This window comes from Carya illinoinensis, chromosome 1 (genome assembly GCF_018687715.1).
Source record: "Carya illinoinensis cultivar Pawnee chromosome 1, C.illinoinensisPawnee_v1, whole genome shotgun sequence".
NCBI classification, from domain to species: domain Eukaryota; kingdom Viridiplantae; phylum Streptophyta; class Magnoliopsida; order Fagales; family Juglandaceae; genus Carya; species Carya illinoinensis.
In genome coordinates, this window is record NC_056752.1 from 53,584,027 (window position 1) to 53,596,312 (window position 12,286).

Below are 12,286 nucleotides of genomic sequence, written 5' to 3' on the forward strand. Positions count from 1 at the left end.
TAATTTTTTTATAGAGAAAGACTGTAACGAATGAATGTTAATATATGCAGTTTTTCTGGTTTGCTTTGAAAAAAAGAAGAATGATGAGTAAGAAGTAAATTAGTTTAATGAGAACAAAAAATCAATAAAAAATAAAAAACAGTGTTGAAGGAAACCTCTTTTCGTAATTTCACTCCCCGGCCCAACATATCCGCGGATCGTAATCAGTGGGACCTACCGATCTGCGACTCCTCTCTCCCTGTTTCTTTCCGCACTTCCTTCTTTTATGTTTGAAATTGGTTCTACTTTGAAACCACCGAAACCTCCATATCCGACGCACTGTCAAAATCTCCCCCTCTTCCTGGATTGATTCGTGGATTTGTTAACTTGAATGGAAGTCAAACTGTTTGAGTTTCATTGGAGAATATACTGATATTTTTGTTCCTTTTATTTTTTGTATGGCTTCGAGTGGATATAGAAATGGCGCTCACAGGGGAAGTAGTAGCACGAAGCTGGATCGGCCACTCCCAGCAGCGAACCTCAAATCTTCCTCGTTTAAATCCAGGTTTACTCCTTCTCACTCTTCGGGATCCGCTCTTCGCCGCAGTAGCCCCGCCTCTTTCTCCACCAACGACGGAGGTGAATTTCATTCCATTCTCCGAAAAAGATCCAATTCCTAACTTCCTATTTATATTTTCATATGTATTGAAGTTCGATTTCATTCTCTTTTTTATATTTTAATCAGTTCATTTTGAAGATTTTCTATGGTTATTGGATTTTGATCAATGCGATTTGAAGACTGTGCGTGCTGTTTGTGCACTTTTTTTGGTCTGAGCGTTTCAGATTGATGCCCTAGTAGGCGTAGGAATTTTATTGAGCTCTTGAAGTTTTTCAGTAGTGGTATCTTGAGAAACGATGACACAGATTGATGCCAGACTTGTTGAAGCTTTCTGGAAATTTTTATAGCATAAATCGTGGTTAATGGCTCCCATTTTATCTAATGTTCCTATTCTAGGTGGTTGCTTTTGAGCTTTTATATGCGCTACAAGTTGTAGAGTTCATTTCACGGAGACATCCAAACACGCCCTTCTTTTTTTAAGATTTAAAGTGTTAATAATTTTGAGCTCTCCTAAACAGGCTCCTTTTTGTTGCTCTTAGCCCTTGGCACAGGCGAGAAATGTTCGAATATGTGTGTGTGTGTGTACGAATAAATATATATATGTATGTATATGTGTTTCATATATTTAGATATATTTATACACGATTTTTTTATGTATGTATGTATGCATGTAAGCAACCTCCCATGAATGGCAAGATGATGGACTTCGTGATGCCAAAAGTTTGCTTTTTTTCTTTTTAACAGTACCTGGAAGAGTTCGAGTGGCTGTAAGACTGCGACCACAGAATGTGGAAGAATTAGCTGCAGATGCAGATTTTGCTGATTGTGTGGAGTTGCAGCCAGAGGTGATCCCAGTATTTTAGTTACAAATATTTTACATGTGACTTTAGTAGTTGTACTTTTATATCATCCTTGACACATGTTTTCTATTTCTCTTAATTTTGAGCTTTCTAGTATTTATTTCTTATTTGTAGTGTATATTCATTCTGGTATTTGCTTTACCTCAGCTAAAAAGGTTGAAACTTCGGAAAAACAATTGGGATTCAGACACTTACGAATTTGATGAGGTTCTCACTGAATTTGCATCCCAGAAGCGTGTCTATGAAGTTGTTGCCAAGCCTGTTGTAGAGGTTTGTTATTTTTTGTTAGATATCCTGATTATTAAAGGAACTTACTTAAGTATTTCTTTTTTTAGGTTCATTATTGCTTATTTGTGTCCCCCTTACCTTCTAGTTTTATTGTTTTATTACCAGCACAGCAAGAGCTCATTATCTTTCCTCATGTTACTTTATATGAATTAAGTCTCCCACCATGTGTTCCTATTATCATTTCTTAGATTTTGTGCAGTAACCTGATAATGTGCTGTTGGTTTTTGTAGAGTGTTTTAGATGGTTACAATGGGACTGTGATGGCCTACGGTCAGACTGGTACTGGGAAAACTTTTACTCTTGGACGACTGGGAGAGGAAGATACATCTGATCGTGGAATCATGGTTCGTTCAATGGAGGATATTTTAGCAGACATTTCTCCCGAGACCGATTCTGTCTCTGTTTCATATTTGCAGGTTTCTCTCGTTAAATTCCTGCATAATGTAATCTTATATTTTATCCAGCATTGATGTTAACATAAAAATCTGTTTTCAGATTAAACTCTTTAAATTTGTCCTGTTTACAAAATTGCTGATTTTTTTTCTCAACAAAAATTTGTAGCTTTACATGGAAACTCTGCAAGACCTGCTTGATCCATCAAATGATAACATTCCTATTGTGGAAGATCCAAAAACTGGTGATGTTTCAGTACCTGGGGCAACTCTTGTTGAAATCAGGGATCAGCAGAGTTTTGTGGAGCTGCTAAGAATAGGAGAGACTCACAGAATTGCTGCTAACACAAAATTGAATACTGAATCCTCTCGTAGTCATGCTATTCTGATGGTAAAATAATCAGCTGTCTATAATAAGTAAATTTCAATTATCAATTATATATATTTTTACGCTCTTGCATCTACATTTCATGATATCTAACTGGTAAATTCTTTCATTGTTCTGTATTAGTTAACAGAAATCTTGATGTGTTTGACTTCCTTAGTGCAGGTACATGTTCGAAGGTCTGTCATAGGAAGAGAAGAAATCATTTCCAGTGAAAATGGTGACTCCTCTCACTTGGTCAAACCTTTTAAACCACTTGTTCGGAAAAGCAAGCTAGTTGTGGTAGATCTGGCAGGGTCAGAGCGAATTCACAAGTCAGGTGTATATCCCACTTATGACACCTTTCATAGTTCTACATTTTTATTTGTTGATATTAAGTTTATTTGTAGCTGCTTCTCCAAACGGGGCATGGCTTTTGTATGTATACCACCCAGTTTTAATAATAGGCTGCTGGTATACACAACTAGGGATATCCTTCCATCCTTGGATAGAGCTGGGTGGTTGTGCATTTACATACCTTGAATAGTGTCATGGCTTATATTTTTGTTCTGGCAGTGCTCCTTAGCTATCAAGTTGTTTGGAATAATTGAAATGTTGTTGCTGGTAAATGGTGCCGAAGTTGCTCTTATTTGATGAATCTGTTAAAAAAATTTCATGACTTGAAGAGAACAGGATCCCACTTTTATCGAGCGGCAGTCACCCTATTTGCCATTGGCTGTGGAATCAGACATCCTACAATTAAGACCACAGCAATATCTACAAAAGCTTCACAAGTTGGAGTCTGTGACTCTGGCTGGCTTATTCCTGTTACTTGGACTTTTGACATTTAGGAGTCAGATAAGTTGCACGGGGCCCCCCTGAGATGGATTATTGCGAGTTCAGTAAAATGTGCAGGAAAACAATGTGTACTGCAAAGAAACAAGGAAAAGTGCTATTCTAGAAACCTTGTGTTTTAGATGGAAATTTTGCTAGAAAATAGAATAAGTCTTTTAATTAAGCATTTTACACCAGCTCGATCTGCTGATTGGGATCTGAGGCAATTAAGTCCTTGTAGAATGTCTTCTCTAGTTAGGACCTGTCCTTTTTCCTACAATAACCTGCAAAAATTGAGGCATTTCCCATACATTCATTTCTTCATATTTCCTTTTAAAGATGCAAAGGCTGTGATGGGTTATGCCATTTTTTTTTCGAACGTTTTTCAGAAAAACAGCATCACTCCAAACATCTTTCCATGTTTTTTCTGTTTCAGTTTTTCATCCAATTATTTGCCTAGGTTTTAATGAATATAAAAAATACAAAATGCAAAGCAACTTTTACAAAGAAAATATTCAAACAACTTTTCAATTCCACCTATTCACTTCCACAAACCCCAATGCAAAACATATTTTAAAAAAACTTCTATTCAAATTTTCTTATCTACTTTCACAAAGCTCTGTAAGAGCACATCAAAATCTTCCTAACCAAGCATATCCAAAGCTTTAGAGATTACTGGTATGGCAATTTCCCACTTGTTTGTATGGTGAGGTTCCAAGTGTTATGGTTTTTGACTTGGTTTATGTATACAGTCTCTAATTCTGGTCTAGTTTTCTTATGAGTAATCGGATAGGAACTCTCTTTACAATGCAAATTTATGACTTTTGAAATTCTTGTGCTGCTTTCAGTCATTACGAAATCTTTAGTACAGCATTTGTTTTAGTGAGTAATGCCCCTCTACCACCCAGAATGTATTGACATCAAATGTTTATATGCTGATTCATGCACTGTGAACTTGCAATTTATGGGCCTTATATGGATTTCGATGAATTTGCTTTATATTGGTTCCAATGTTTTTGTTCATGAAATTAGGCTCATTAGCTATATAGTTACATTATCTCTCTTCCTTTACTTCAGGGAGTGAGGGTCATATGCTAGAGGAAGCAAAGTCTATCAACCTCTCTCTTAGTGCATTGGGAAAGTGCATAAATGCTTTAGCAGAGAATAGTGCTCATGTTCCAATTCGTGATTCAAAGCTTACAAGGTTGCTCAGAGATTCGTTTGGAGGTGATGTCTTTCACATTAATGTTAGTATGTGCTTAGGATTTTATGGTCAAATTAGTATAGGATGCACTGGCCATGATTCAGAATTGAAGCTAATCATTTTGTTGTATGTTTTGACATTGGTTATTGTCTCACAGGCACAGCGAGGACGTCATTAATCGTGACTATTGGCCCATCCCCACGACATCGAGGAGAGACTGCGAGTACCATACTATTTGGACAAAGGGTTAGTTCTTATATTTTGAAGGAATTCAAAGATCTAGCTTTGAATTGTGTAGCATGTATGATGCACTCAATACTATTCGTAAGTCGTAACTTACCATAGACACAGCTATTCATGTATTTATGCTATTATCATTTTAGATAGGCACTTTGTATCTTTGGACAGTCATGCATAGGTGTGGCTCTTGTATATGTCCCGTGTACTTGGCTTTGCCTATTTTCAATAAAATTCTTATTTACTGATAATAAAAAGAAGATAGGCACTTTGCTGGTATAGTGGTATGTCAGAAATTTTTCTTTCCATATCTTTTTTGAGACTTTTTACTCCATTTAGTTCTTAACCATGCTCAGTGTTCATCTTTTATGTAAATGGAAACTTTGTTGAGAGGTCATACTAAACAACTACGTGAATAATTATTGCATGTTTCATCTATGACAGGCTATGAAGGTGGAGAACATGTTGAAAATAAAGGAGGAATTTGATTACAAGAGTCTGTCTAGGAGGCTTGAAGTACAACTGGACAAGCTCATTGCAGAAAATGAAAGGCAGCAGAAAGCTTTTGAGGATGAAGCTGAAAGAATAAATATAGAGGCACAAAACCGAATATCTGAAGTCGAGAGGAGCTTTGCTGATGCATTAGAGGTTTGCTGGACTATTCATTTGAGTGGCACTCTTTATCTGTGATAAACTTGAATTGATTTTTCTGAAAATATATATGTAGATATGGTGTGTAAATTATGAACCATGCTATAATATTTATGCATCCTGATGAATGGTGTATGGTTTTAAAATGCTCCGCCTCTCCCTTCTTTTCTTTCTTGGTTGCAAAGATACCTAGAGCCCAAGTCATTTTTCCCTTTTTTTCCCTTCCTTCCTATTTGGATTTTTTGGCCATGAGTTTCAGTATCATCCTTTTTATCAGAAGGAGAGGCTAAAATGCCAGATGGATTATATGGAATCAGTCAAGCAGCTGGAGGAGAAGTTGGTGTTGAATCAGCAAAAGCATGATTGTGATGGCTTCATGGAAGATAAATGTATTGGGCAGGTACTCCCTTTTGGAACCGTTTTTGCTGTTATGTCGTGGTTTTCTTAGAAGAGGATTCTTGTGTCAATTGTTGGTCATAGGATGCTTTTTGAGATGATGGACATGCATGTTGTTATTTGTCAACACCAACTTGAAATACAGAGGCAATTTTGATCCAAAGTTGGAGCAAAAAGTAACAGTTTATGCTGATGTATTAATCTTTGTTGAGAGTATATACTTTAGCTTCCCCCTTTTTTGGGTTTTTTGGTGGTGGGGCTGTGGTGAGTATCTGGTCCATTAGTTTGTTTAGCTTCATCTAATCATTTAAATTGTACATTTTCATGTGGATTCGAAGGTCTGTAAAATCAGCTCAGGTCAATTTCGTCTCTAATTATGGGTATATTACTGCATAACTTATTTTAGAATGATCATGTTCCATGTTTTTATTTTGTTTATTATGCAGGAGACAGGGCTTTCTGCTGCTGAGGATGTTGCTGAGATAAAAAAATTGCTTGAAAAGGAAATTAAACTAAGAAAGGCAGCTGAAGAAGAGGTAAAGAATTGTAAAAGGCAACAAGGACAAGATATGCAGTCAGAGGTATAGTCTTTGCCCAGATTACAAAATTCTTTTGTAAAAGCATCATCTAGATTTTTTTTCAACTTCCAAGCATGTAAGTTGTGGTCTATAAGGGTTTTTCTTGGTGTGCTAGGCAGGTGGAGATCCAGAGGTTTTGAAGCTTCGCAAAATTCTTGAGGACGAGGCTCATCAGAAGAAGAAACTTGAAGAAGAAATAATAATACTACGAAGTCAGCTGTTGCAATTGACTTTTGAAGCTGATCAGGTATTTGATTATGGAATTTATGCCTACCCGCTAGGCTTGATTTATATAATCCTTGTAGTTTATATGCTGATGTTACCATGGTGTTTTTTGCTTTTAACTGTCCTCGTCATATAAAAACTTAATAGTGCTTTTAACTGTCACATCATATAAAAAATTAATGGATTCATGGTTTATATAATCCTGGAGATTTATCACAATTGAGACATTGAAGGTAGAATATCAGGAAGAGCTCATTAGGTTTTCCCAGATATTTTCTTAATGACAATTCTGAGAGAGAAAAAGTACCCATATGTGTTAGAAACCCCCTTGTTTAGCTGACTGAATAAATTAGATTATTAACGACAATGGTAAGAGTATTCTTGTCCCTTCTAAGTGTTTGCTATAGTACAATATCCGTAATCTTCTCCTAAGTATACTCCACTACGATTCATTATTTTATCATTACTTTTCACATACTTTTTACTATTTTATACTGCTATTCACTACTATTCAATATTTTATCATTACTTTTTTACTACTTTTTCCCTACCATTCACAGAATATCTGAGATCATCTCAGTACCCAAATGCAACCTTAGTTTGCATGATTTTCTAGAATGTTTTTCTTTGAATAGTTTGGTATCTCTCTTGTATACTATCTGTGTACTTGGGTTGCATCTTGATGCTTATTAATAAAGATCTTCTTGCAAAAAAAAAAGTGTGCTATAGACCATATGTAATGGTAAAATATTAATTCTATTTTATTTTGCTTCATGTTTGTAGATGAAAATGTATCTTGAAAGAGGTGGGTCTGGAAATGGGTTTGCTGGTCTAGATTCTTCCATGTCTCCATTTAGGCATCCCCAATACAGAGACTCTGGAAATGGACAGAAGGCATCAATTGCAACACTCTTTGAGCAAGGTAATAGAGGAACTTCAAATTTATCTCATTTGGGCCTTGTATAAAAACTTTGTATTCTCTTTTATTTTTGTCTGCCGATGAATTTTGATAGTTGGATTGCAAAAGATCTTGGCGCTACTCGAGTCAGATGATGCCAACGTACGGATTCATGCCGTAAAAGTGGTGGCCAACCTAGCAGCTGAAGGTGGGGGCAACTTGTATATTTGGGGCTCTTTCATGGTGTTATCAGATATATGTGTACATGTACTGTCTATGCTATGTTGTCTAACTAGCATTATCTAGATTGAATGTCATGTTTCTGATCGAGTTTGATTTATTGAAATAACTATGATCTGTTGTGATCTTTTCTTTATGGTGTTGATCTCAGTTGAAGGTTCCTTATAATGGTGAACTGGTAAATCATATATGGAAAACTTTAGAGTTGGGCATTGTTATAGGTTTTCTGCCAGTGACATTAATGAAAAAAAGACAATTCTTGGTGGGGTTCCATAGAGGATAATGCTTGCCCGTGTATCGCTGAGTTATTTTTCCATGAAATAGGCACAGTTCTAGTCTGGTATGCTAACCTTGTATCATTTCATTGAGAAAACTTTGTTAATCACTGCCATTGTAAAGAAGGGGTAATATGCAGAAATATTGTCAGAGCACTTGCTAATCTTCTTGTTCTTCTTTTATTTTTTTTGGTAAATTTTGGTTTACTATTTGCAACCTCTGTTTTTTGACTGAGAAACAATTCTTGCATGTTTTGTTACGTCTGGAGCATGTTTTTTGACTGAGAAACATTGTTATAGGTTTTCTGCCAGTGACATTAATGAAAAAAAGACAATTCTTGGTGGGGTTCCATAGAGGATAATGCTTGCCCGTGTATCGCTGAGTTATTTTTCCATGAAATAGGCACAGTTCTAGTCTGGTATGCTAACCTTGTATCATTTCATTGAGAAAACTTTGTTAATCACTGCCATTGTAAAGAAGGGGTAATATGCAGAAATATTGTCAGAGCACTTGCTAATCTTCTTGTTCTTCTTTTATTTTTTTTGGTAAATTTTGGTTTACTATTTGCAACCTCTGTTTTTTGACTGAGAAACAATTCTTGCATGTTTTGTTACGTCTGGAGCAATTTCAGTTCTTGAAGAGTAATGAAGTATGCCAAGTTCGTATTTCTTATATGATGCATTTCCTCTACTGTATCTATCATATTTTATAAGTACTGTAGCCATTGTATATTATGATATATGCATCTAAATATGGTATCCTCTAAGGACTCCATAATAAGTTATCTATAACTTGACAACTGGAGTGATCTTATCATCCGACTTTCATTTTTATGCATTTTCTCATGTACTTTTCTCATACTTCATTGCACTAGAATTTTCAAGTATGCACACACATGTGCGGGTTTTTGAAGTCTTGATAGGGCGTATTGCTTTCATCCGATAAATTTGTGTGAGAGTAACAAAGGATCATCTCAGGATCCCTGCAAAACAACTTTAATTTCTGAAGCAATTCTAGCATGCTCACTACCTTTCTTTTGATGCATTTCCTCTTGTAGCCTGTTATAGTTTATTGTTAGATATGACTTATACTCCCCATCCAAAAAGCAGAGGCAAACCAGAAAAAGATTGTTGAAGCTGGGGGTCTTTCTTCCTTGCTGGTGCTTCTTAGAAGCTTTGAGGATGAAACTGTTCGAAGAGTAGCAGCTGGTGCAATTGCCAATCTTGCAATGAATGGTACTTTTCTCCATAAAGATTTTCTCTATATGTTAAAGAGGGCCGGAGCTCTGCTCTTTATTTTGTGTTTTATTAGGAGTAGATTGGGAATTTTCTTCCTTTAATCTGGGACTATCAATTTTATATGTTGCTTCCTTTCTGGCATAGCAGAAGCCAATCAAGAACTTATAATGATTCAAGGGGGAATTAGTCTTTTATCAATAACAGCAGCTGATGCTGAGGATCCTCAAACCTTACGCATGGTTGCAGGAGCTATTGCTAATCTATGTGGCAACGGTAAATTGAATTTCAGTTTATCTCCTTTATTTGGAATTCTGCCATTTAGGCCATTTAGATTGTGAGAAGTATCTGTTGATAAATTGGAAAGAATTTGTGTGCTACCTCAATCAGGAAGCATATCTAGTGTAGAACCTTTGTATTGGAAGAGATACTTTTGGCACCATGACATAAATTGCAATATTTATACCTGACATAGTGTTCTCTCTGCATCACTATTTCTTTGTCTCTTTAAATTACTTACTAATGGTAAAATGTAGTGGATGAAGATGAAAATTTTGTTGTCCGCTTCGATATCTTTTGATGGAAAATATAAGTTTTGATATTCGAACCGTCTTTGCTGAAAGTTGTTTAGATCAGCAGAGATGGGTCAAGTTGATCTGGTAGATACTTGTTGCCCTGTAATATAAACTTTTATAGGAGATCATATTTCCACTCTTTGGTATTGCACTTATTTAAAGCTTCTTGTATTCACAAGTTCCAGCATGCTTGTTTTCTAATTTGATTTCCCCTTTTTTCTTTCCATCAACTGTAGATAAGCTACGGATGAAGCTGAAGACTGAAGGTGGTATTAAGGCCTTGCTAGGAATTGTGAGATGTGAACATCCTGATGTTCTATCTCAAGTTGCACGTGGAATTGCTAACTTTGCAAAATGCGAGTCCCGAGCATCTACCCAAGGTAGGTGTTTCAATAATCTAACACAAGCCATTGTTTAGTTCTTTAGCAGTGATGCATCTGGAGTTTTCTTCCCCTCACCTATAAGTGGTGGTAATGGAATTTTGGGTAAATATTCAAGATGATTGATGTTGAGTAATTAGTGGTCCTACAATTTGTTGGGTTGTTAATTCGTTGGTTGTCCAATAATGAGTACTCAAATGGTTGAAACGATTTTGTGATGATTCAATTTTTGTATACATATTGGTGTGATTTTTGAGCTCATTTTTAACTCCAGTAAAAGCAATTCTATGCTGCAGTGTCAATTCTGACAATTGTGTTCGTGCCAAGCTTTAGGATTTGTAGCAGCCTAATTTTTCTTTAATGGTGTGTGATATCTGACATAGAACATTGCATCCACATGAAATGGGCATGGTAACCATTAATTTTTAAATCAGTCGTTCTACGTACCATGTGTAATTCTATTGACATAGTGCCTTGTTATAGGGATATATAGCGCCAGATCTCTTTTGATAGAAGACGGTGCGCTTCCATGGATTGTACAAAATGCTAATAATGAAGCTGCACCAATCAGGCGTCATGTTGAACTTGCACTCTGCCACTTGGCACAGCATGGTACTTGGACTACTTCTTCTTCTTCTTCATTTTTTTTTTTATCCGTATTGACCAACTTAGATAGATATCTTTGAGGCTTGTTCCTTTAAAAGTATGGATTTTTAAATTGCAGAAGTAAATGCAAAGGACATGATTAGTGGAGGTGCCCTCTGGGAGCTAGTTCGTATCTCACGCGATTGCTCTCGAGAGGACATAAGGAGTCTTGCCCTTAGGATATTGAGTTCGAGCCCCACCTTTCGATCTGAATTGCGTCGGTTACGGATAGATTATTGATTCCGAGATTAATGGGCTTCCATTAATTAATGCTGCTCGCATCTTAGCTAGCGAGTGTGAGCTAGGATGCAGAAACTTTATTTCATAATGAGCATATAGGCTTGGTAGAGGAGGGGATCTCTCTCTTGCTGCACAAGGGGTCATCCCATAAGCTGGTATTCACGCCAATTTTGTGTAAAGGTGGGTTGGTGTTTTGATCCATTATTTTAGCTTCTTTATTGAACATTCATAACTGTAGCTTAATGGAAAAGAAAATGACGAGTAGTGAAAAGAAAAAAAAAAAAAAAAAAGGAAAAAGAAAAAAAGAAAGGAAAATCTTGTTGCTGCACGATGGTGTCAAATTCATTCGATCGATTTTCTGGATCGCTCAGCATGTCAAGCACTTGCGTTTCAGTGTTGTGTAAATTGATTTTTATGGGCAATGAAATCATCATTAATTCTTTAATTTTCTTTCTGAAAATTATTCCAATTGAGCTCCACGTACGGTTTGTCCATAACGATGGTATTCTTTACCTGTGCATGGTACAAAAGCACATTAACGACTAAACTCATTTTATTTGCAAGCATTGCAGAAGTGGCTGTCAATTTGAAAATAAAATTGTGCATTATACGTACCGATTTATATGTCAAATGCGTTAAGATTTAAGGGTGTGTTATAGGTACCGATTTGTAAATAGAATTGTTATATTTTGAGGTAGTCACGAAACTGTTGCATCGTGTCATGAGCTTGTAGTAAAGGTTAGGATGACTTCCATAATTGTTTTGGGAAATTGAGGCTGTCGATCGTAAATTAAAAAACCAGAACTATTATTGACGTGCTATCGTCAATCTTGCAGTTCCCCTACATTAATCTACACTTTGCAGCGGTTCTTTGTGACTAACATTTTTATTATTATTATTAGGTTTACTGTGATGGTTTACAAATTGCTGCTACATGTAAGTTTGAAGATGACAACCTCTAAATAAAAAAGAACTTATCCGTCGCTACTCATGACCGCCACAATGGGTAGATGACAAAGACGGTCATGTAGAGCTGCCGCAATAGGTGGGGAAGTTGCGTCAATGCTACCTCTTGAAAACTCATTTTTTATTTATTTATAATTTGTTGATCAAATAGTACTTCTCCGTAAGATTATTCTTATTCTTCTTATGATATATTATTCTCTATCA

General features: G+C 36.1%; 1 protein-coding gene across 2 annotated transcripts; it reads left to right on the plus strand.

The window, feature by feature from the left end:
- The first annotated feature begins 223 nt into the window (after window positions 1-223).
- LOC122286678 (kinesin-like protein KIN-UB) lies at window positions 224-12,286 on the plus strand. 2 transcript variants are annotated; one of them, XR_006234009.1, is made up of 20 exons: window positions 224-618; window positions 1,343-1,443; window positions 1,606-1,728; window positions 1,977-2,162; window positions 2,308-2,529; window positions 2,689-2,842; window positions 4,414-4,563; window positions 4,698-4,786; window positions 5,222-5,425; window positions 5,706-5,828; window positions 6,271-6,405; window positions 6,518-6,649; window positions 7,411-7,549; window positions 7,641-7,733; window positions 9,151-9,276; window positions 9,427-9,552; window positions 10,088-10,231; window positions 10,715-10,843; window positions 10,956-11,296; window positions 12,019-12,286. XR_006234009.1 is itself a non-coding variant. In XM_043095433.1 (19 exons), exons 1-19 carry the CDS (start codon window positions 438-440, stop codon window positions 11,114-11,116), a joined length of 2,718 nt encoding a protein of 905 aa, XP_042951367.1. In that variant the 5' UTR covers window positions 224-437; the 3' UTR covers window positions 11,117-11,561. The 2 variants fall into 2 exon arrangements, 1 of the variants encoding a protein (XP_042951367.1); XM_043095433.1 differs by lacking the exon at window positions 12,019-12,286 and having other exon boundaries at window positions 10,956-11,561.

Excerpts from the sequence above, each read along its gene's own strand:
- LOC122286678 (XM_043095433.1), top strand. The coding sequence starts at position 438 with ATGGCTTCGAGTGGATATAGAAATGGCGCTCACAGGGGAAGTAGTAGC. Across the intron at positions 2,843-4,413 it reads AGAGCGAATTCACAAGTCAG|GGAGTGAGGGTCATATGCTA; the intron begins GTGTATATCCCA and ends CCTTTACTTCAG. Across the intron at positions 7,550-7,640 it reads TGCAACACTCTTTGAGCAAG|TTGGATTGCAAAAGATCTTG; the intron begins GTAATAGAGGAA and ends GAATTTTGATAG.